The sequence below is a fragment of the Hemitrygon akajei genome, chromosome 14 (genome assembly GCF_048418815.1).
Source record: "Hemitrygon akajei chromosome 14, sHemAka1.3, whole genome shotgun sequence".
In the NCBI taxonomy this organism is placed as follows: Eukaryota; Metazoa; Chordata; class Chondrichthyes; order Myliobatiformes; family Dasyatidae; genus Hemitrygon; species Hemitrygon akajei.
The window spans coordinates 95,909,882-95,932,475 of record NC_133137.1 but is presented as its reverse complement, the minus strand read 5'-3'; the positions used below and the strand labels follow the sequence as shown (position 1 = coordinate 95,932,475).

At 41.6% G+C, this 22,594-nt stretch overlaps 1 protein-coding gene across 9 annotated transcripts in view; it reads right to left on the bottom strand.

Annotated features, from left to right (window-relative positions):
- ccdc136b (coiled-coil domain containing 136b) overlaps window positions 1-22,594 on the bottom strand; it is a 126,400-nt gene that overhangs the window by 22,158 nt on the left and 81,648 nt on the right. For all 9 annotated transcript variants that reach the window (XM_073066703.1, XM_073066701.1, XM_073066700.1 and 6 more), the window contains 4 exons: window positions 16,074-17,897; window positions 9,678-9,752; window positions 8,174-8,494; window positions 3,099-3,216 (listed from right to left, as the gene is read on the bottom strand). In XM_073066703.1, coding sequence (XP_072922804.1) covers window positions 3,099-3,216; window positions 8,174-8,494; window positions 9,678-9,752; window positions 16,074-17,897 — 2,338 coding nt within the window. The remainder of the gene's footprint in view (window positions 1-3,098; window positions 3,217-8,173; window positions 8,495-9,677; window positions 9,753-16,073; window positions 17,898-22,594) is intronic.

The window sequence follows — 22,594 nt, the reverse complement described above, 5'->3', positions numbered from 1 at the left end:
ACTCTGTTCTACTGCATTCCTCAATGCCCTACCATTTACCATGTATGTCCTATTTTGATTAGTCCTACCAAAATGTAGCACCTCACACTTATCAGCATTAAACTCCATCTGCCATCTTTCAGCCCACTCCCCTAACTGGCCTAAATCTCTCTGCAGGCTTTGAAAACCTACTTCATTATCCACAACGCCACCTATCTTAGTATCATCTGCATACAGTACTTACTAATCCAATTTACCACCCCATCATCCAGATCATTAATGTATATGACAAACAACATTGGACCCAGTACAGATCCCTGAGGCACACCACTAGACACCGGCCTCCAACCTGACAAACTGTTATCCACCACTACTCTCTGGCATTTCCCATACAGCCACTGTTGAATCCATTTTACTACTTCAATATTAATACCTAACGATTGAACCTTCCTAACTAACCTTCCATGTGGAAACTGGTCAAAGGCCTTACTGAAGTCCATATAGACAACATCCACTGCTTTACCCTCGTCAACTTTCCTAGTAACCTCTTCAAAAAATTCTTGGGCATACTTGGGCAATATGTTACATAAAAATGTAATTCTACACACAACATAATTGACCAGACTAGATGCATGCTCAAACAGTGTCTTTGCTACCTGAACAACTTTAGATGAGCTTTGCAGAGCTCAGAGGGGAAGCAGTCAAGATCCTTTATGCTCTGAAAAATCTTGCAAAACTTCAAGAACATGAGGATTCAGCCTATAGTAAACAGCTATGGAGCAGAAAGAAGGAGAAGTGAAGCAAGAACAAGAGGAAGAAAAGGAAAGTAATGAAAAGCAAAGCGAACAGCCTATAATCATTTCTGCACCAGCTACCCATGACCAGTTCATCTGAACGTATGAAACATTCACTTTGAGATGGTTTTTCTGTTGGCATTGTGGTCAAACTGACATCACGATCGTCAACAACAGATGTAGGAACCATCAGTAAATGGTAAATCAGACATTCAAACAAACTAGTCATGTTAATGGATGCATGTTAATTGACATTCAAATGATACTTGCTATGATTTGCATGTATGAAACGTTTACTTTGAGGTGGTTTTTCTATTGGCATTGTGGTCAAGCCGACATTGTGATAGTCAGCAACAACCAAATATCAATTAACGTGCATCCACTCTAGTCAGTATATTCTAAGGTAGATGGTCCAGCCAATTTGGAACCAACATACTCTACCAGATGAGGAGCAAAAGTTGTCTGGGGAGTGGGTGGACAGTTTGTTTCCCTTCTGACATTTATACTGGGCTCTGCATATCCCCAATTCAAGGTTCTTAGTGCCAACCCAAATCCTTCTTGTCCATTTGGCAGGACATGGGCCAGGTATTCCAAAGAGCTTGTACTTTCTCAAAGGGGCTTTCAGACATCCTGTATTTATTCTCCCTCTGGCCACCCAGTAATCTTTTCTAGTGACAGAGCTCAGAGCAAAGTGTCTGTTTTGGGAGTTGATTGCTGGGCGTATGAACAATGTGGCCTTCCCTTCAGTCAGCTGAGTGTAATTTAATATTGGACATGTTATCCTGGAGGAAGATATTGATGTCGGTTCACTTATCCTACCAATGGGTTTGGAGGATTTTGTAGAAACATCATTGGTGGTACCTCTCCAGTGCTTTGACATGTAAGTCATCCACATCTCCAAAGATTGCTGTCAAGAACTTTGTGTTTGGTTTTCATTATCACCATCAGGCAGTCAAAGGCTTTTCTGGAGCACTGAAGATGACAGGAAACTTCAATGTTGCTTTTTACTTTCACTGAGAAGAGCCTCTCATGATATTGAAAGTGGTCTACATTTTCTAAGGTCTTGATTTGGACAGTGATGTTGTATATGCATATTGACACAAAACCTTGGTTTTGTCCATGTTGAAGGCTCATCTTCTCTTGTGATTCAGTGAAAAAGCTGACTTGGAGTTCAGCCACAGACACCCAAATTAGCAACAGCCATCTGCATTCTGCTGGGGCCAACCATAGTTTGGAGTGGATGATTCTCAAGAAGTCCTGGAGATCTGCTCCATTCTGATAAAATGTTTGATGGGCTAAGGGGCAGCAATACAACAAGAAACATGAAATTGTGTTAGGGTAGCACTACATAGTGCTCCTCCAAAGATTGGTGAAGACCTCCTGGCTTACAGTGGAGGAGACTGCAGATGGCATTGAAGTTCAATCTCAAGTGCCTATGGACCTAAAAGCTTCAGACTGCTCCTCTCAGCAGTAGCATTCAGGGCTGGTTGGTTGACTAACACTTAGCAGAGTGGATACTGGCAGAATGGGATTCTTAAAATCTGTTGGTCTGGCAAAGGACATCCTATTCCTATTGCATCAAGCCAAAGCCACCATCCGGTTCAATGGTTAGCAATCAGCAACCTGTTAGAGGATGGAGGACAGGTTGCTGTATTTCAGTAAAACCCAATTAGGAGGTCTTAAAAGGGAAGTGAATTTTTGGTCTAGAAGTGGCAGTGAAAGGAAAGTTGGGCTCCGTGATTTTCTAGCACCACCTTAGAGTAGAGCAGGTGAAGAATGTTAGCACAAACAGAAAAGTCATTCAAAATCTTGTTGCTGCAGTGGAAGTGTTGATATCTGTCAGGCAGGCCTGGATATTTACACTTATTGTTGTTAATAACAATGTTAAAATGGAATAATTGGGTTTGCTAACAGGTTGCTGATTGCTAAGCACTGAACCGGATGGTGGCTTTGGCTTGATGCAACAGGAATAGGATGTCCTCTGCCAGACCAACAGTTTTTAAGAATCCCATTCTGCCAGTATCCACTCTGCTAAGTGTTAGTCAATCAATCTGTGTGTTTCCGTGATAATGTCAGTGAAGTGAAAGTCTATGTGTGTGAATTTGAATTACTGAGTGAGCATCTGTTTGTGAACATTCATGTAATTCTGTGTGTGTGCGTGTGTGTGTCTGTGTCTGTGTGTGTGTGCACGCACACGTGCACACGCATGTGCAGATGATAAAGGGAGTACGCATGTGTGATTACAAGTTAATTTATGTATATCTGTGAGGTAGTGAGAGTGCAAGCCCGTACACAAGTGTACATTTCACATTGGAGCTCTCCTACCTGTGGCTCTGTCGTTCCATTTGCTGCAGCTTTTCCCTCAGCTGTTTATTATCATTCTGTAGAACTCGACACTCTTGAGCCAGATTTCGACACTCGACCTGCAGGCACTGGACTGCACCTGTTATACACACAGCTTAAATAGCAACACAAATGTCCAAGGAGATAATAATTTCTGGTTGAACATTCCATATCCTAAAAAATCCTGCTTAGAAGAGCATTCTTTTAAAACCTCCGTCTTCATTCTTATAGTGAAGGTCTTGCACTGAAATGCAAGGGATCACGACAGAATTCATTTAGTCAGGCAAGTCAGTTCAGGCATTTAACTACCCCACACCAAAACACATGTACACAACATATGCATATCTTCCAAAAACTTTCCCCACTATTCCAATTTGATTGAAAACATCTTCTCCTTTCAGTCCCACTTGTTTTTAATTCTATTTTCAGAATATTTTGTTAAATATTTTTCTGATAGATTGCTTTTAAAATTTATCTTCTAAACTTGTCTTATCAGCTTCATCTGAGTGCCTTATTCTATCTGTTTTTCTTTTTAACCACATTCCTACACATATAATTGATAATTCTAATTGACTTCCAATTGTTTTGCCCACAGCATCCTAAAACTAATTGTTGTTTCCTCTTTTTGAATGCAGCATAGTTATTAACATAAATCATAGTCTCATACAGCCAGATAAAGAGCATTTAGCCTATCATGGCTCTGTCTGCACTCTGGAAGAGTCACACAATTAATCCCACTTTCTACACGCCATATAATTATTTTATTTTCTTACTGAAGGAAGCCATTATATCTATTTTTGTCACCTTTCCAGGCTGTGCATTCCCAATTACAACTTACCCTGTCCTACATGTTTTCATTTTGTTTCCCTGGCACTTCTGCCAGTCACCTTAAATCTTCAATAGGCCTTCCAATATGAAAACATTTTTTCTCCATTAATGCTTTGAAAGCAACTGGTAATTTTTGAATGTCTCTGTCTCCTCATGTCCCTCTGTATGAATGAAGGTCCTTATTCCTGTGGTTCTATCAAAGTAAGTGAATATTTCTGTAGCCCCTCCATCCTCAAGTAGCTGCCTGAATAGAAAATTATGCCATGACCGAAGTATGAGCATATTGTGTGTTACAATGGGTTTAGCAGAACTTCTTTGCACTAGTTAACTACTTTTCTACTACTATAGCTAAGGATTCCTTGGCATAGAAATTACTCTTCAGCATTAAAACTGTAATGCAGATCATTCTAACACTGCTTGTGATACTCACCAGCTTCAACCACACTGAAACAGACTTTCCTATTGGTGTACTCTGAATACCCACACAGCTGTCAAAATGCAACCAGCTTTTGAATGATGTGCCACAATAAAACAAGTCTCAGTTACTGAGTGAATAGGTGCTGCAGTGATGGAAGAGGCGAGACGAGTGCTCTTACCCAATCATAAAGATCTGGACAAGCTGGTGAAGAATACTGCCCACAGCAGATGCTGTGTTTTGCATGGGAGCCGGGGATCACCCAGTAGCACCTACTAGTCAGGAGTTCCCAGCAAACTTATGGCTGCAAAATCATTTAGGGAGATCAAAAGCCCAGCCAAACAAAGAAACAACTTTCCCTACAAATGCTATGATTGACCTCTGAGTTGAAGGAATTAACCTGTGAGAAGAGATGAAACAGGAACGATCCATGCTAAATGGAGCTTAGAAAAATGAAAGGCAATCTAATTGAAATATATACAATTGTGATTTTGACAGTGGATGTTGACTGTCTATTTCCTCTGGCCAGGGACTGCAGAACAAGAGGGAGTTGTCTAAGAAAAAGGGATTGTATAAGGTTCTTTTTCCCCCTCTGAGGCTTTTGGAATTCTCTGCCCCACAAAAAGGGGATAAGTCTGTTAGATTCCAAAAGGATTTGAAATGAATGAAAACAGGACTTCAGGGAAAAGATCAGGCATAATCATATTGGTGCCAGAAGAGACCTGACTTGACTTAAGGCCTGTACCTGATCCTTTCCTTTATTTTCTGAAACTGTTCCTGCAAATTCCAGTACATTTATGTCCCTTTCCACCTCTCAGCATATCAGCATATTCTTGTATTTTTAAAGTCTGCTCAAAACTGATCTAGCCTTCTGGTGTTTGTATTGAACAATCCCCTTTCCATCTGGATTTAAAACCCTGTAACACAGTCACTGTCCTAATCTAGTTCATTGACAAGATCCATTTTATTATTTATAGCTAGATCTAGTAATGTATCTGTCCTTGTGAGATGGCTAACACAATACTAGAGGGAGCAAACCTTTACATTATTTAGTCATTTCATTTCCATTTCCTTACAAACTTGTATTTTCCCAGGAGATATGGAGAATTAAACATTTCCAAGAACAATAATTTTATTATTCTTACTCATCTTTCTACCTATATTGAATCTTTCAGTAACTCAAAGGAGGTTGTCAGTGCCATTTACTGTAACAACTTTTTAAAAAGCCTTGCGTTGATATTGACTCAGCATCCTTTCCATGTTTATTCCAACCCTTTCTCTCTCTTGCTGTTACACTAACTCAACTTTTTCTCTTTGCTTTCCTCCTAAAACATACTATCAGAATTGTCTCATTTCACCTGGAATTTTCCCTATCTCCCTCTTTCCGAACTAATGTGGTCTGGATGATTGGGGCCAATTGCCCTGAGCCTCCCAATTCTCAAGCCATACTTAAAGGGATAGCAAAGTCTTAGCAGTGACTAGACTCCAGCTAGCATACTCCTGAGACGCTGTCCCAGAAATTCTGACAGCTCATAGTCTCTCCCTCTGTCAATGTTTATAATATTTTGTAAGAATTTTTAAATGTCTCAGTCATTTCAAATATAAAAAGTAAAGGCAAAAGAGCAAAAGCATACAGTGGATTTGGGTGAATTGGACACATCGGGACCAATACATTTTAGCCCAATTACGCAGTTGCCCCAATTCGCTGAAGTTTCATGGAAATAGTTTAAAAGGTATAAAAATGATAAAGTACTGTTTAACTGAGTAACAAATTATGTATTTAAATGAAAAACAGAACAAATTAACTATCAAAATTACCATAGATACTATAAAACTCTGTATGAGTTCCTATCAATGAAGGAATTAATCCAGTGTATGCTGTAAATTAACAAAATCAGCGCGGGCACCTAGTGCAGATAATGAACTGCCTTCAAACAATGCTTTCAATGATTGTGCTTCCAAATCTTCATTGTAACATTAAAGATGACTGTTGATACCTTCAGATTTTTCATAATTTCTAACTCATTGAAGTAGTGAAATCATTTCATTTTCACTCCAAGCCTGATTGCTTGAAACCACAGTGAGCAAAATGGTTCTGAATTGTCTTACTGCTTATTTTTCACCAACTATCAGTGACAAAAGTCACTGCTTTTTGAACAGAAACACATGTAACTGACACTATTTAAAAACCATTCACTCTAAGCATAGTGTAGCGTCTAATGGCCACATGACCTGTACGTGACTGACACTAATTAGAAACTGTTCTAATTAAGCAACACAGTGTCCCAAATAAACTGTCTTCTTGATTTGTTTTTTCTCAGAGTTACCGCAAATAAGCAGCCGCCTCTATTAACTGATGGCCCAATTAACCACAATCCACTGTACTCAAGTGCTACAAAATAATAATGTAAGATGTTTAACATAAATAATTGATTGGGGACTTTGATCTGACACTAGGTCTGGCTGGTGGAAGATTACAGAAGTAAATTCCTTGTGTGGGGTTTGGTGATGGAATGTAGTAACAGACTTGCTGACTTCTGCCACTTAATTCTCCCAGGACTAATGGTGGGGCTGCACTAAGGCTGTGCTTTACTTACCCATAAGCAGTCAGGCATTGGTACTTTCCTTGAAAAAGTGCCAGAACCAGCCCAATTCAGCCCATCATATATTTACATACTCATTTTGCTTTCATATCTTATTTTTACTTTACTGAATAGTTGTTAAAGTGCAAAAGAGAGGTCATTTGGCCACCAGGTGTGTGCCATAATTTGGTATCATGGACACCACTGAGTTAGTTTTATTCTGCTCTTTGTTCCCGCACCAATTTCAAGTGCCATTCTGACCTTACTGCTCTTCTTACCCTACATCCTCCGCTGTTAAACTTAATTTGCCCATCTCACTCTTTGCTGTCCTGGAGTCTTTTCATGCAGTTTCTTCAGTTCCCCTAATTTATTTTCAATACAGGTGTTCCCTGTTTTTCGAACGTTCACTTTACGACAACTCGCTGTTACAAAAGACCTACATTAGAACCTGTTTTTGCTAACCAAAGAGGATTTTCGCTTTTACGAAAAAAAGACGCCCACTTTATACATGTGTTTACCCGAGAAAGACTATAATGACCGTGAAACCTTGTGTGGGCAGTTGTTTGCGTATGCGTGTACGTGCCGATTTTTTTCCTCCAAATCGACTTTGGCTCGCTGTCTTCCGGATTTTGATAAGTGAAACTACACTGTACATACAATATTTCTACTTTATATAGGGTGTATATTTATCATATCATTCCTGCTTTTACTAATTGTTAGTGTTATTTTAGGTTTTATGTGTTATTTAGTATGATTTGGTAGGTTATTTCTTGGGTCTGGGAATGCTCAAAATTTTTCCCCATATAAATTAATGGTAATTGCTTCTTCGCTTTATGACATTTCGGTTTACAAACGGTTTCATAGGAACGCTCTACCTTCGGATTGCGGGGGAAACCTGTAGTTGAATTGGCCCCATCAGTTCCAGAACTGGTGCTTAAGTCTAAGAGTAAAATCAATCTTCCTTACAACTCTCCTTTCACAGGGCAGTGCTCTTTCCCATTCATGCACATAGCTTGCAAAGGAATGCTAAGCCTCTCACTCACGAAGTCTAACATCTAAACTCATCCTGAAGTACTTTGGACATTGCCTCATACCAGTAGCAGACTCCACATGAACCTAATGCCACATGAACAGCAACCACAATCCTAATGGTTCTTCCCATCTTATGGAAACCCCTCTCCATTAAATGGCCGCCCTGTATGGAACCCATACCACCTTCACTTGAATCATACCCTGGAGCTGGGTGACCTCCTCAGAATTTTTCTTCTGCTGACTGTCGCTTTTCATCTGTATCTCAGCTCGCAACGTGGTGATCTCCAGTTCGTACTCCACTGTTGTCCGCTGAAGGTGCTCCAGCTCTGCTCGAATGCGACACAGCTCCTCCTGCAAGGTTGCAATCTCATTCTCCCGCTCTCCCGCTGCCTCTTCGGCTGCCTGACGAAGGTTCACAATCTCCTCCTGTGCACTGTGAAGCTCCTCATGAGCTTCCATCAGCTCACTCTCCTTCTCTTCCTCTAAGCTGTCAATCTCCTCCTGAACGGACCGGAGCTGCACTGAATGGAAAAAAGAAGATGCCTACAAGTATTGTCATTGAGTCGCCTGTGTTAGCTAAAGGAACAGAATAGGCCATTTAAGCCAACTTCCGCTCCCCCCCCCCCCCCACTCCAACCCATATGCTACTCTAACCAATGAAGTTTAAACTCATCCAGAGAAGATGCAGATTAGGACAGTGTCAAAACTACTGAAGAACCACAAAGAGCATAAGAAATAGGAGTAGCTGAAGGCCACTTGCTCCTCACAATTTGCTCCACCAGTTTGACCATCAAGGTCATGGTTGAACTTCTGCCTCACTGCCATTTTCCTGCACTTTTCCCATATCTATTGATTCAGCATGTTCAGAATACTATCAATCTCTGTTTTGAGTGAACTCAGTGAGTGAGCCTCCACACCCCTCTACAGGATTCTAATAAAAAATATTAGCCTCTGAGTTAAGAACTTTGTTCTCATCTCACTTCTAAATGGCCCAAAACTTTACACTTACACCATGATCCCTCATCCATCCTCATGCAGCACCCTGCCATCCTTGGTAAATCATTGCTGCACTCCCTCCATTGCAATAAAATCTTTTTTAAGGGACGGACACCAAACTGTATACGACACTCCGGTTGTGGTCTCATGAAAAAACTTTATAATCGCACACACATCCTATGTCTGCTCCCACACACTCACCTGTTACCTGCAACCAATGTGTTTTCCTGCTACATACACACTCAAAAGGATATTGTGACAATGGAAAGATTACAGAGGAGATTTGGGAAATGTGCAGGTATTCATATCAGGAAAGAAGATACTTGCACTAAAACCTCCACGGAGTTTACGTTTCAGGTAACAATAAGTGTTCTACCATTTTCAACCAAACATGTTCAGCACTGATCACTATTATCTGTAAGCCAGGCACACATACTCTGTGGTCTTGTGTCACATTGCCTTGTTATGAATCCCAAGAGTCTATGAGCAATTCAGCTGAGTTCACTTACTTATTTATCTACTGACTAAAAACAAGGAATTTGCCTTTAGGCCACAATCACACATCAGGGCTGCCAGACATCCTGCTGGCCTCTGCTCACGTGCTCATCTGGCAAGACACCTCTGCACTGCCTATTCCTTAACCCAAGCTTTGCTCAGCAGTAGGCTTGTACTCCTTTGCACAGATCAATCCCAAACCCTGTCACTCACCTTGGAGACGCTGGATCTGTTTGGCAAAGTTTTCAGTTTGTTGCACATTGACCAATCGCTGTTCCTCCAGCAATCCTGCAGTGTTTGGAAAAGCAAAAGACTTGTCTAATATGGGTTAAATACAAAGTGAAGTTCCCTCTATGCTCTCCCTTTAAACATACCAGAGAATGGTATAAGAGTAAAGCTGACCTTGTACTATTCCAAAGAGCATTTGAGGAGACCAAGTTCGATGATAGTGTGAGCTAAAAGGTCAGTGACCTGAAGCATGAACTCTATTCTGTCCCCACAGATGCTGCCTGGCCTACTCAATATTTCCAGCACTTTCTATATTTATATGAGATGCGAAAAGGATGCACAGTGCTTCAAGGAAGAGCACAGAGAGTGGTGGGTGCATGGAACGCACTGTCAATGGCGGTGGTGGAAGCAGATAAATAGGGTATTTTAAGAGCCTCTTAGATAAGTATGTGGAGCTTAGAAAAATAGAGGGCTATGCGCTAGAGAAATTCTAGGCAATTTCTAGAGTAGGTTACATGGTTGGCACAACATTGTGGGCCGATGGGCCTGTAATGTGCTGAAAATTTCTATGTTCTATGTTCTATGAAATACAGAGGGGTGAAATACAAGGAAATTGTTTGGGTGGGTATTGGACATATAAAGTATAATATGGAAATATGAACTTTTTGTTGGAAAAAGTAGAATAGCTGAGTATGTTTTAATTATACTGTTGAAAAGTCTTGGTATTCTAAGTGGTGATTCAGAATACAGGATAAAGTTATAAAAACATCTTTCCAAAATTTCTCTAAGCTAGGGCAGGTCCAGTACATATGAATAAGAGAAGCCTCACCACTTTTGCATTTATCACAAAGAGGACTAATATTAGGGTAAAATCGAGATAGTTTAGATTTGGACGTATGGGCCCTATGAACAATCTTAAACTGTAAAAGGCAATGGCGAGCACAAAGAGAGGTTGAATTAACCGATTTGAGAATCGAGTCCCAAATCTCATCAGATAAAGAGATATTTAAGTCATGCTCCCAAGCCATTCTAACCCTTTAATTGCTCTGTTTGGTTTCTTGGGTGAGACAGATATACGATTGAGTTCGACTAAATGTCGAATATTATCTTTTGCTTCTCTCCTGGCTAGACGTCTAATCCTCCTTAGATGGAGAGATGTTTCCCCACCCACGCATGCTCAATGGCTTAACGATATTATGTCCTGCTTAGACCTTGAAAAAATCCATTATTCAATTCTTAATTCGGATATAAAGCTTCATAAGGTCTGGAGACCTTTTATTGAGTATTTTCATAATCTTCCTCTTAATTAAGTTTTTTTTTCAGTCCCTTGCTTTCAGTTCTTTTTTTTGGTAGTAGGCATTATTATCTTCTGTTTTCAAGTGTATTTACAGTTTTGGGGGTTTGAATGTTCTGATTTATATTTTCTACATTTTGTCTTGGTTGGTCTGGAGTTTTTTTTGTTGTGGGGCTTGGGGAGGATACTAACTTTACATGACTTCAATTTGGGTGCTTTCTCAATTATCTTATTTTGTATTCTATTACTATTGTATGTTTATCTTGCACTGTACTAATTTTCAACTTTGTTTTGGGTTTTTTTTTATTTGTCGTGTTGTAGAAAATGCATTAAAAAAATCAATAAAAAAAAATAAAAAAAATAAAAGTCTTGGCATTCAGATGTACAGTATTTGCACGATGTTAAATAAAAGTTAACACGGAAGTTCAGCAAATAGTAGGAAAGTGAAGTACGTTGGTCTTTCTTTACAGGGTGGTTTAAGTGCATGAACAAAAACATCATCGTGCAATCAAACAGCCATTTGGTACGAGCACACTTGGAACGTTGCACATTGGTTGGCTTGCCAGAACATGGAATATGTCTACTTAGGATGAAGAGAATACAATTATCAGATTGATTCCTAAAATAGAATGGATGGGGGAGCTGGGGGAAAGCGTCTTGAATTCCTATGAACAATGATTCCACACACTCTATCATTTAGAAGAATGCACTGAGAACATAAAATTTGTATAGGATTTTATCACATTAAACACAGAGCTGTCTCAAACCTGGGCTCAGTCTCAAAATAAACATTTGGCCATTCAGGAGTGAGATGAGGAGCAAAATCGTCATTGTAATTTACAACCCAGGAAAAGGCCGTTTGGCTTATTGTATCTGTGATGGCTGATAAACAGCTACCCAACCAAACCAGGTACACTAGTTCTCTTAGTATTCATTCAAGTACTGTTTATATGGCATGAGGGCTTGTGCCTCAGCCACCCTGAATATATTCAAGACAGATCAATAGACTTTTGGATATTAGATATCATAGAATTAGAGAGGAGAGCTAAGATAAAATATCAGCGATAGATTATTGAATGGCAGGACAAGCACAAGGAGCCTGATGAATAGTCATGCTTCTATTTTGCTTCTCTTTCATTTTGATAAAAGGAATAAAAGCATACACTATTTTCTGAACAGAGAGAAAATTCAAAAATCCTAGGTGTAAAGGGACTTGAGATTGGGAGTCCTCATGCAGGATTTCCTAAAGGTTAACACAAGCACAAGGAGGAACTCAGCAGGCCAGGTAGCATCTATGGAAAAGAGTACACGGTCGATGTTTCAGGCCGAGGCCCTTCATCAGGACTAGAGTAAGAAGGTGAGGAGAGGGGAGGGAGAAATACAAGGTAGTAGGTGATAGGTGAAACCAGGAGGGGCAGGTGAAGTAAAGACTGGGAAATTGATTGGTGAAAGAGACTCAAACTACCTGCGTCTCAATATCACCAAGACCAAGGAGATGGTGGTGGACTTTAGGAGATCTAGGCCTCATATGGAGCCAGTGATCATTAATGGAGAATGTGTGGAGCAGGTTAAGACCTACAAGTATCTGGGAGTACAGTTAGACGAGAAGCTAGACTGGACTGCCAACACAGATGCCTTGTGCAGGAAGGCACAGAGTCGACTGTACTTCCTTAGAAGGTTGGCGTCATTCAATGTCTGTAGTGAGATGCTGAAGATGTTCTATAGGTCAGTTGTGGAGAGCGTCCTCTTCTTTGTGGTGGCGTGTTGGGGAGGAAGCATTAAGAAGAGGGACGCCTCACGTCTTAATAAGCTGGTAAGGAAGGCGGGCTCTGTCGTGGGCAAAGTACTGGAGAGTTTAACATCGGTAGCTGAGCGAAGGGCGCTGAGTAGGCTACGGTCAATTATGGAAAACTCTGAACATCCTCTACATAGCACCATCCAGAGACAGAGAAGCAGTTTCAGCGACAGGTTACTATCGATGCAATGCTCCTCAGACAGGATGAAGAGGTCAATACCCCCAATGCCATTAGGCTTTACAATTCAACCGCCAGGGCTTAAGAACTTTTTAAAAGCTATTATAAATGCTTTTTGAGATATTGATTTAGATGCATATCATATTGTATGTAATTAGTTTTGCTACAACAAGTGTATGGGACATTGGAAAAAAAGTTGAATTTCCCCAAGGGGATGAATAAAGTATCTATCTATCTATCTATCTATCTATCTAGAAGGAGGTAATGGGCAGGTAAGGGGATAAGACAAGAGAGGGAAATTGGAATGGTGGCGGTGGGGGGAAGAATACCATTACCGGAAGTTCAAGAAATCGATATTCATGCCGTCACGTTGGAGACTACCCAGATGGAATACAGTATATAGTTTTGCTCCTCCAGCCTGAGTGTGGCCTCATTGGGACAGTAGAGGGGGCCATTGACTGACATATCGAAATGGGAATGGGAAGTGAAATTAAAATGGGTGGCCACTGGGACATCACATTTTTTCTGGCAGATGGAGCGTAGGTGCTCATTGAAGCAGTCTTCCAATTTACGTCAGGTCTCACTGATATACAGGAGGCCACACCGGGAGCACCAGATACAATAAAAGTGTCACCTGTGTGGAAGGACTGTTTGGGGCCCTGAATGGTAGTGAGGGAGGAGGTCTAGGGGCAGGTGTAGCACTTGTTCTGCTTGCAAGGATAAGTGCGAGGAGTGAGATCAGTGTGGAGAGACAAATGGACAAGGACTTTGTCATGTCATGTACAGAGCAATCCCTGCGGAAAACAGAAAGTGGGGGGGGGGGGGGGGTGGAAGATGTGCTTTGTGGCGGGATCCTGCTGGAGATCGCAGAAAATACTGAGAATTGTGTGCTGGACGCGGAGGCTGGTGGAGTGGTAAGTAGGTGAGGACAAGAGGAATCCTATTCCTGGTGGGATGGCAGGAGAATGGGTGAGGGCAGACGTGCATGAAATGAAAGCTATGTGGGTGAGGCAGCATTAATGGAGGAGGAAGGGAAGCCTCCACCATTAGAAGAAAGAGGATGTCTTCTTATTCTGGACTGAAAAGCTTCATCCTGAGATCAGGAGCAGCAGAAATGGAGGAACTGAGAGAAGGGGATGGCACTTTTACAAGTAACAGGATAGGAAGAGGTATAGTCTAGGTAGCTGTGAGAATCAGTGGGTTTATAAAAGATATCAGTAGATAAGCTGTCTCCACAGCTAGAGACCGAGAGATCGGGAAAGGGGAGGGAGGTGTCAGAAATGAACAAGGTAAATTTGAGGGCAGGGTGGAAGATGGAGGCAAAGTTGATGAAGTCGACGAGCTCAGCATGGGTGGAGGAAGCAGCACCAATCCAGTCATTGATGTAGCGTAGGAAGTTGAGGAATGATACCAATGTACGATTGGAACATAGACCATTCCATGCAGCCGACAAAAAGGCAGACATAGCTGGGCCTTTTACTAGCGCCCATGTTTAAACCTTTTTCCTAAAGGTTAACTAGGTCAGTGGTGAGGAAGGTGAATGCAATGTTAGTGATTAATTTGAAAGGACTAGAACATAAAAGAAGGAAATAATGCTGAAGCTTTATTAGGTACTGGTGAGGCCTTGTGGAGTATTCTGAGCAGTTTTGGCCCCCTTATCTAAGAAAGGATGTGTTGGCATTGGAGAGGGTCCAGAGAAGGTTCACAAGAATGATTCCAGTAATGAAAAGGTTAACATATGAGGAGCGTTTGATGGCTCTGTGCCTGTACTCAGTGGAATTTAGAAGAATGGGGGGGGGGGGGGGAAATCGCATTGAGACCTATCAAATGTTGAAAGGCTTAGATCAAGTGGATGTGGAGAAGATGTTTCCTATAGTGGGGGTGTTGAGGACCAAAGATCACAATCTCAGAGTAGAAGGACATCCACTTAGAACAGAGATAAGGAGGAATTTCTTTAGCCAGAGGGTGATGAATAGGTGGAATTCATTGCCACAGGCAGCTGTGGTGGCCAGGTCATTGGGTGTATTTAAGGCAGAGGTGGATCAGTTCTTGATTAGTGAAGGTGTAAAATATTATGGTGAGAAGGCAGGAGAATGGGGTAGAGAAGGAAGTGGATCAGCCATGATGAAATGGCAGAGCAGACTCAATGGGCTGAATGGTCTAATTTTGCTCCCTTGTTGTATGGTTTTAAGGCCTATTTCTGATGTAAATATGCTCTGGTAATTAGATTATAAGAACATTTGTTCAGTGCCAATGTAAGATAATTTCAACCAGGATCGCTGTGTGGGGTTGCCAATGAAAAGGTTCAATACCTTGCAGGCTCATGCTAAAATCCATCGAAATTAACTTCCGATAGTTTTTGCAAATGTCTGTGCAGCAATGTAACTCTGCCGTGGATGGTCCCAAGCCTGGCTGTGAAAGGAGGAGGGTTGGGCATGGGGCTAGCAACCCCATCCCATTAAAACCCAGAGCTACAGAAAAGCCAACAGAAGCTCCAAAGACTTCATCCCTGGGAAAGGATGGATTTTCAAAGACAGGGGACAATTTGAAAGACTGGCCCTGGACAGAGAACTCTGGCAAGTTGCAGTCAGCAGCTTAAGCCCAATAGGGGTGATGTGTTTAAAGAAAAAAAAGATAAAAGTGAGGCAATGTGCCTTGTTTGAGTTAGATATAACCCCTTAGCTGAAAGGATGTATAAGTAACTGCTCCACCTAGTCCTACATTGGAAAAAGGAGTCCTTCACCTTCCCTCCATTTCAATTAAAATCTTCTAAGTATAATTGCAATGCTTTCTGTTGAGTACAAATTCAGTTCCTCGCCTCTGATAATTTTATTTGTGCCACATGATGATGTCATGTCTGGGACATCTTGGTCCCCAACTCCTGAATCTCTGTCCATACAAACCCTACATGCCTAACCCCAGCTGTCTAACTACTGTATGTCAAATCCTCAATCCAGTGCATCATTTCAAAGTTCAAAGCGCATAAATCCTCACCGATCCTCAGTTTACCAATATTCACAACTATTTCTGCCAACACTGAATGCTCAGTCTCATTTCCAGGATTGAACTCAGAGCCTCATCTCCCAAACCCTTTCCTTTAGCAAGTCCACCTACCTTGTAAATCCAAGTAGCTCTTCTGGTGTCTGGCTGCTTGTTCCTGAGTCTCCTCTAATTCCTTCCGTAGTTGTTTAATCTGCAACCTCAGCTCATCCAATTCCAACATACAAAGCATATTGTTACACGATTTAGCACCTGTTGACCTTATTCTACAGATTTCTGGATTGCTTAATAATTGGTCATAAGACCTATGGAAACGAGCTACCATGTCACAAAGTTCTAGATTGGCTGATATCACGGTAGATACTTTGGGATCAGTTGAGTTGATCTCAACTGGTTTTGTAACAGATAATATAACCTCACTTGGTTTGGAAATAGCTAACATGATTTCAGGAACCTCAGGATCAACTGCTCTAACCACAGGCCCCTTGGAATGTGATTCAATCTCAGAAGATTTGGGATCAGTTGCTTCCATTTCAGATAACTTGGCATCTGAGGAATTGGAAGGAATTGAATTGATGTCATATTCCTTGGAAGCAGCTGACTTGACTTCAGGTTCATTGGGAGTACTGGAATTAAAATCAGAATCAGTGGTAGCAGCTGATTTGACCTCAGAAGATTTGGGATCAGCTGCCCCGTTCTCTGTCATATTAGGAGCAATTGACTTGACCTCAGAAAATGGGGATTCAGCTGACTTAACCTCCGATGGTTTGAGATCAATTGACTTGTCTTCACACACCCCAAGTTCAGCAAGTATGTCCTTGGATTGCTTGGGAGCTACTGACCCTGTCTCAGATGGTTTTGGATCAACTGACTTGACTTCAGATTGTTTGAGATCAACTGACTTGACCTGAGATGGTATGGCGTCAGATAGCTGGACTTCTCTTTTTCCAGAATCAAACAGTTTGTCTTTGGATTGTTTGAGATTTGTTGATATGACCTCAGATGGGACTGGATCAGCTGTTTGAAGCTCAGGCTTTTTAGCATCATCTACCTTAAACTCTGACTGCTCAGGATCAATTGTCTTGACCTCAGATGACTCAGAACAAGCTAAATTGATCTCAGACTGTGTGGGATAAACTGTCTGGATCTCAGATGTTTTGGAATCTTCTAATTTGACCTCTGAATCCTTGGGATCAATTGTCTTGACATCAGAAGGTTTGCGATAATCTGATTTGACCTCGATCATATTGGGTTCAATTGTCTTGACATCAAATGGTTTAGAACAAGCTGACATCTCAGATGGTTTAGGATACGGTGTCTGGATTTTCGATGACTTAGAATCTGCTAACTTGACCTCTGACAATTTAGCATCAACTGTTTCGATTTCAACTGGCTTGTGATCAGCTGATTTGACTTCTATCACCTTGGGATCAATTGTCTTGACATCAGATGGTTCAAAACAAGCTGACTTGATCTCAGGTGCTTTTATATCAGTTGACTTGACCACTGATATATTAGGATCAACTGTCTTGACCTCAGATGATTTAGGACATGTTGAATTGACTTCAGATTTTTTGAGATCATCTGACATGACTTCTGATACCTTAGGATCAACTGTGTTGTCCTCAAGTGATTTGGGTGTTGGCTTTACCTCAGATGATTTGCAAATGGCTAACCTGACCTCAGATGTCTGAGAATTGGATGACATGACCACAGTTGGTGTAGAATCTGCTAATTTAACATCAGTTGATTTGTGATCAGATGAACCAATTTCAGAAGCCTTGAGATTAGCAGAATTTGCCTCTGATACTGTTGACGGTTCTGATTTCACCTCAGAGACTGGAATACCAGGTGACTTCACATGTGTCTCTGAATCACCTGAAGTTGAGGCAGTTGACGTTGATACATTTGACTTGACGTCTCCTGATAGCAAATCACCTGAGAAAGAAAAAAAAGTTGATAAAAATAAACCAATGTATAAAGTTAATACAAGCTTCTTACTCACATTGTGCCAGAAACTGATTCAACAGCACACCCCCCAGACTGAGCTAACTATTCAGGTTAGTGTGACCTGACCACCCATCATTCAATGCTCATGTGTCTGTCACTCATTAGCTAACGTTTCTAAAGTCCACTCCTACTGAACATGTCATCGACAAAGCCAAGATTCTTACTGGATGGTGTGTCCATGGCTGCTCTTCACAATTCAAGATTCAAGTTTGTTTAATGACATTTCCAGTGCACAAGTGTAAAGGAGAAAAAAGTAATTGTTACTCTGGATCCAATGAAGCATATAAAAGCACAATAAGAACATGATAAAGATAAATACATAATATAGCTGATATGCAGAGATTGATTGTATGTCCATAAAGTGATGCTAGGCACAGGTGTATCTGTACACAAGGTGATTGTGATAGGAAATGATAAAGTAGTGGTGGTGGGGGTGTAGAGGGGTAGGTTTCTGGGTGGAGGTGCTGATCAACCATACTGCTTCGGGAAAGAAACTGTTTTTGAATGTGGTAATCCAGGCATGGATGCTACGTAGCCTCCTCCCTGATGGTCCGTGAGCAGGGTGGGTGGTATCCTTCATGATGTTACTGGCCCTTTCTGTATATATGTCCTTGATGGTGGGTAGGCTGGTGCAGGTAATGAGTTGGGCAGTTTTGCTTACCCATTGTAGTGCCTTTCTGTCTGCCACAGTACAGTTTCTATGTCATACAGTGATGCAGCTTGTTAGGATGCTCTCTACTGTGCATCCGTAGAATGACGTGAGTATAGTTGTGCATAGTCCAGATCTTTTCAGCCTCCTCAGAAGGTAGAGGCATTAGTGAGCTTTACTGATTCTCTATAATGTGTTCTGGGACTATGAGAGGTTGTGCAAGATGTGCACTTGTGGGAGTTTGAAACTGCTCGCAGTTTCCACTGCTGCACTATTGATGTAAAGAGGGGTGTGAGTGGCACGAGTTCTCCTGACGTCAATAACCATCTCCTTTGTCTTGTTGACATTGAGGAAGAGGTTGTTTGCCTGGCATCAGGCCTTGAGCTCTTCCACCTCCTCTCCATAGACCATCTCATCATTGTTGATGAGCCCCACCTCTGTGGTGTCATCGGTGAATTTGACAATGCGATTACTTGGGTGTTTGGTCATGCAGTCACGTGTGAACTCAGAACTCACCTGAACCCACAGCTGAGCATTATTGGACAGTGTGTCTCATAGCTGTACCTACTAACCAGGCATAGCATGCCATAAGCATGATTGTCACTAGAGAGTGCCCAGAGTCACAACTTATTTTATTACTACTGCTTGATATACAATGACCTGGATGGCTGAGAACTTTCATAGACAATCTATTTTATTATTTATTTAGTGATACCGTGCTGAATAGGCCCTTCCAACTTTTCAAGCCACACCACCCAGCAACTCACAACAAATCTGATTAACCCTAACTGAATCACAGAACCATACACAATGGCAAATTAACCTACCCAGAAAGTCTTTGAACTCTAGGAGGAAACCGGAGGACCTAGAGGAAATCACTCATTCCACAGGGAGGACCTACAGACTCCTTACAGAACGGCACTGGAATTGAACTCTGAACTCCAGAATGCTCCCAGCTGAAATAGCGCTGCGCCAACCGCTAAGCTACCACGGCACCCATAACGTTATTAAGTAATGTGCCCAGAGTCTGATTTCCTCCATAGTGTGAGTCCTCTTCACATCCACACAGCGAGCAAAGCTTAGGAGACATCATACTCAAAGTGACTGACAGAAATCATATCTGATTCTAAGGGAGCAGCCACTGGTAATCCTGCAATGCAAGGACATAAATCATCTTAAAGCAAAATATATTAATAAACTGGAATATGGATGCCCCTGGTAGGGAAGCCATTTATTGTCTATCTCTAATTGCCCCTAAAAGGTGGAATTGAAGTTCATCTCAAACTACTGCAGTCCTTCAGTGCTGGTCATTACTGAATAGACCCAGTGGATTTGAGGAACCTGTGATACAGTGAAAGACATGGAGGGAATCTGCAGCTAACTGGATTCCAATGTGCTTCAGCAATTCAGCTCACACATTTGGTAGGTGTTGTTGCAGTAACCTGAGCAAGTACTGTATTACAGTCTGTAAGTGATGCGTACAGCAGCAATGTGTAATTGAGGAGGGAATGAATGTTTAGAACAGTGCATGGGGTTGCAGACTTGAAGGGTTTCAAAACCTCCTGACAGTTGTTGGAACTGCACTTATCCAGAGAAGTGGGGAGAATATAAAACAGGACAGAAGTTACCCCTCTGACCTTCCGGAACTGCTCCGCCATGAGTGATCGTGAGTTGTGTACCTCAGTGCTATTTTCCAGCGCTATCTCCCTGATTTTCTTGATGACCAGAAATCCATTGATGTCTTGTGTTGAAGGAACACAATGACCTAGCCACCACAGCAATCCAAGTAAAACTTTACCAAGGTTCAACACTCATAGAGATGAATTTTCTTCTCAACTCAATCTTCCTGTTGATGGAAACACCCTCCCTGCATCCAGCCTATTGAACCCTATAAGAATTATGTAATTTTCAATACCTTATCCTTTTAAACAGTCTATGTCTCCTCAATCTCTCCTCATGTTGCAAACCTACCATTTCTGGAACCAGTCTAATGAATCTTCACTGAAATCCTTCTATGGTTGTAAATGCATTCTCTCTCGACAAGAAGACCAAAACTGCACGCATTTAGTCAGCTGTGGTCTCATCTAGACTCTAAAAAATTACAGTAAAAATTTCCTTGCCCCTGTATAGAATCCTCCTGTAATCAGTGCTAACAAATCATTTATCCACCAGATTGCATGCTGCGTCCACGTATTGACTTTCAGTGATCTGAGCACAAACATTCATTGCTGCCTCCAAACATCAGCACTACTCAGTCTCTCACATTCAATAAGCATTTTGCTTCACAGTTTGTGCAGCTCAATAGATAATGTCCTATTTCCCAGACATTCTCCATCTGTATTTTCTCCCAGGTTCATTCAGTTTGTCCACATCCTCCCGAAGATTCATTCTGTCTATCATACTCACAATCTCATGATACTGAGCATTATCATCAGTCTTGACACAAGATAGTTAACATAGAAACTATGACACTTCATTACATCAGCCAGGTCATTGATAGATTGTGAACAGCTGAGGTCTAAGAACACATCTCTGTGGCTTTGCACCAGCCATAGCCTGACAACCTGAGAAGGATCTGTTTATTCTTTGCATTCTATCCAATAACCAGTTCTCAATCTACACCACTGCAATGCAATACATTGTGGAGCGTATTTTATCATGCTCTGAACTTGTACATGCCAGAGAGAGTATGGAGTGTCACAAACCAGAGGATAGCTAGCCTCTGTCTGCTCCTGCACTTGGCACTTTTGAGTGCCTGGTCCAGTTGTGCTTCTTGTACATGGTGACACCTCCCCACCTCAGGATGCTGACAGTAGGAAGGGCTTAGTAACAGCTAAACACAAATGCTCCTGGTCTTCCTGTATACTTTTACCTTCCAACAGCAGGGACCTCAAAGCAGTTGAGAGGTACCATCAATCATTGTAAAATAAGCAAACCACATTATAAGATCATAAGACACAGGAGCAGAATTAGGGCCATTCAGCCCATCGAGTCTGCTCCGCCATTTCTCATGGCTGATCCATTTCCCTCTCAGCTCCATTCTCCTGCCTTCTCCCCATAACCTTACACACCCTGATTAATCAAGAACCTATTAACTTCCGTCTTAAATGCACCCAGTGACCTGGCCTCCACAGCCACCTGTGGCAAGAAATTCCACAGACTTTTCACCCTCTGCCTCAAGAAATTCCTCATCCTGTAATACTCTAGGATCTTATTCTTGCTCTTATATTCTAGTCCTCTTAAAATTAATGCTAACATTGCATTCACCTTCCTCACCACTGATTCAAGCTGCAAATTAACTTTTAGATAATCCTGGATGAAAACTCCCAAATTCCTTTGCACCTCAGATATTTGAATTTTCTCTGTTTATAAAATAGTCTATGCTTTTATTCCTTCTACCAAAGTGCATACTTCCCAACACTACATTCCATCTGCCACCTCTTTGCCCAATCTCTTAATCTGTCTACGTTCTTCTGAAGCCTCCCTGCTTTCTCAACACTACCTGCCCCTCCATCTATCTTCGTATTGTCCCTAAACTTGGCCACAAAGCCATCAATTTCATCATCCAAGTCATTAAAATACAACATGAAAAGAAGTGGTCTCAACACAGGCCCCTGCCAATCTGAACCGATCCATTTATTCCCACTCTCTGCCTCCTGCCAATCAGCCAATGCTCTATCCATGCGAGTATCTTTCCTGTAATACCATGATCTCTTACCTTGTGCAGCACCTTATCAAAGGCCTTCTGAAAATTCAGTACACAACATCCACCAATTGTCTATCCTTCCTGTTATTTCTTCAAAGGATCCCAACAGATTTGTCAGGCAAGATTTTCTCTTGAGGAAACCATGCTGACTTTGGCCTATTTTAACATGTGCCTCCAAAACCACATCCTTAGCAATCAACTCCAACATCTTCCCAACCACTGAAGTTGAACCAAATGGCCTATCTTCTCCCTCCCTCCCTTCTTGAAGAG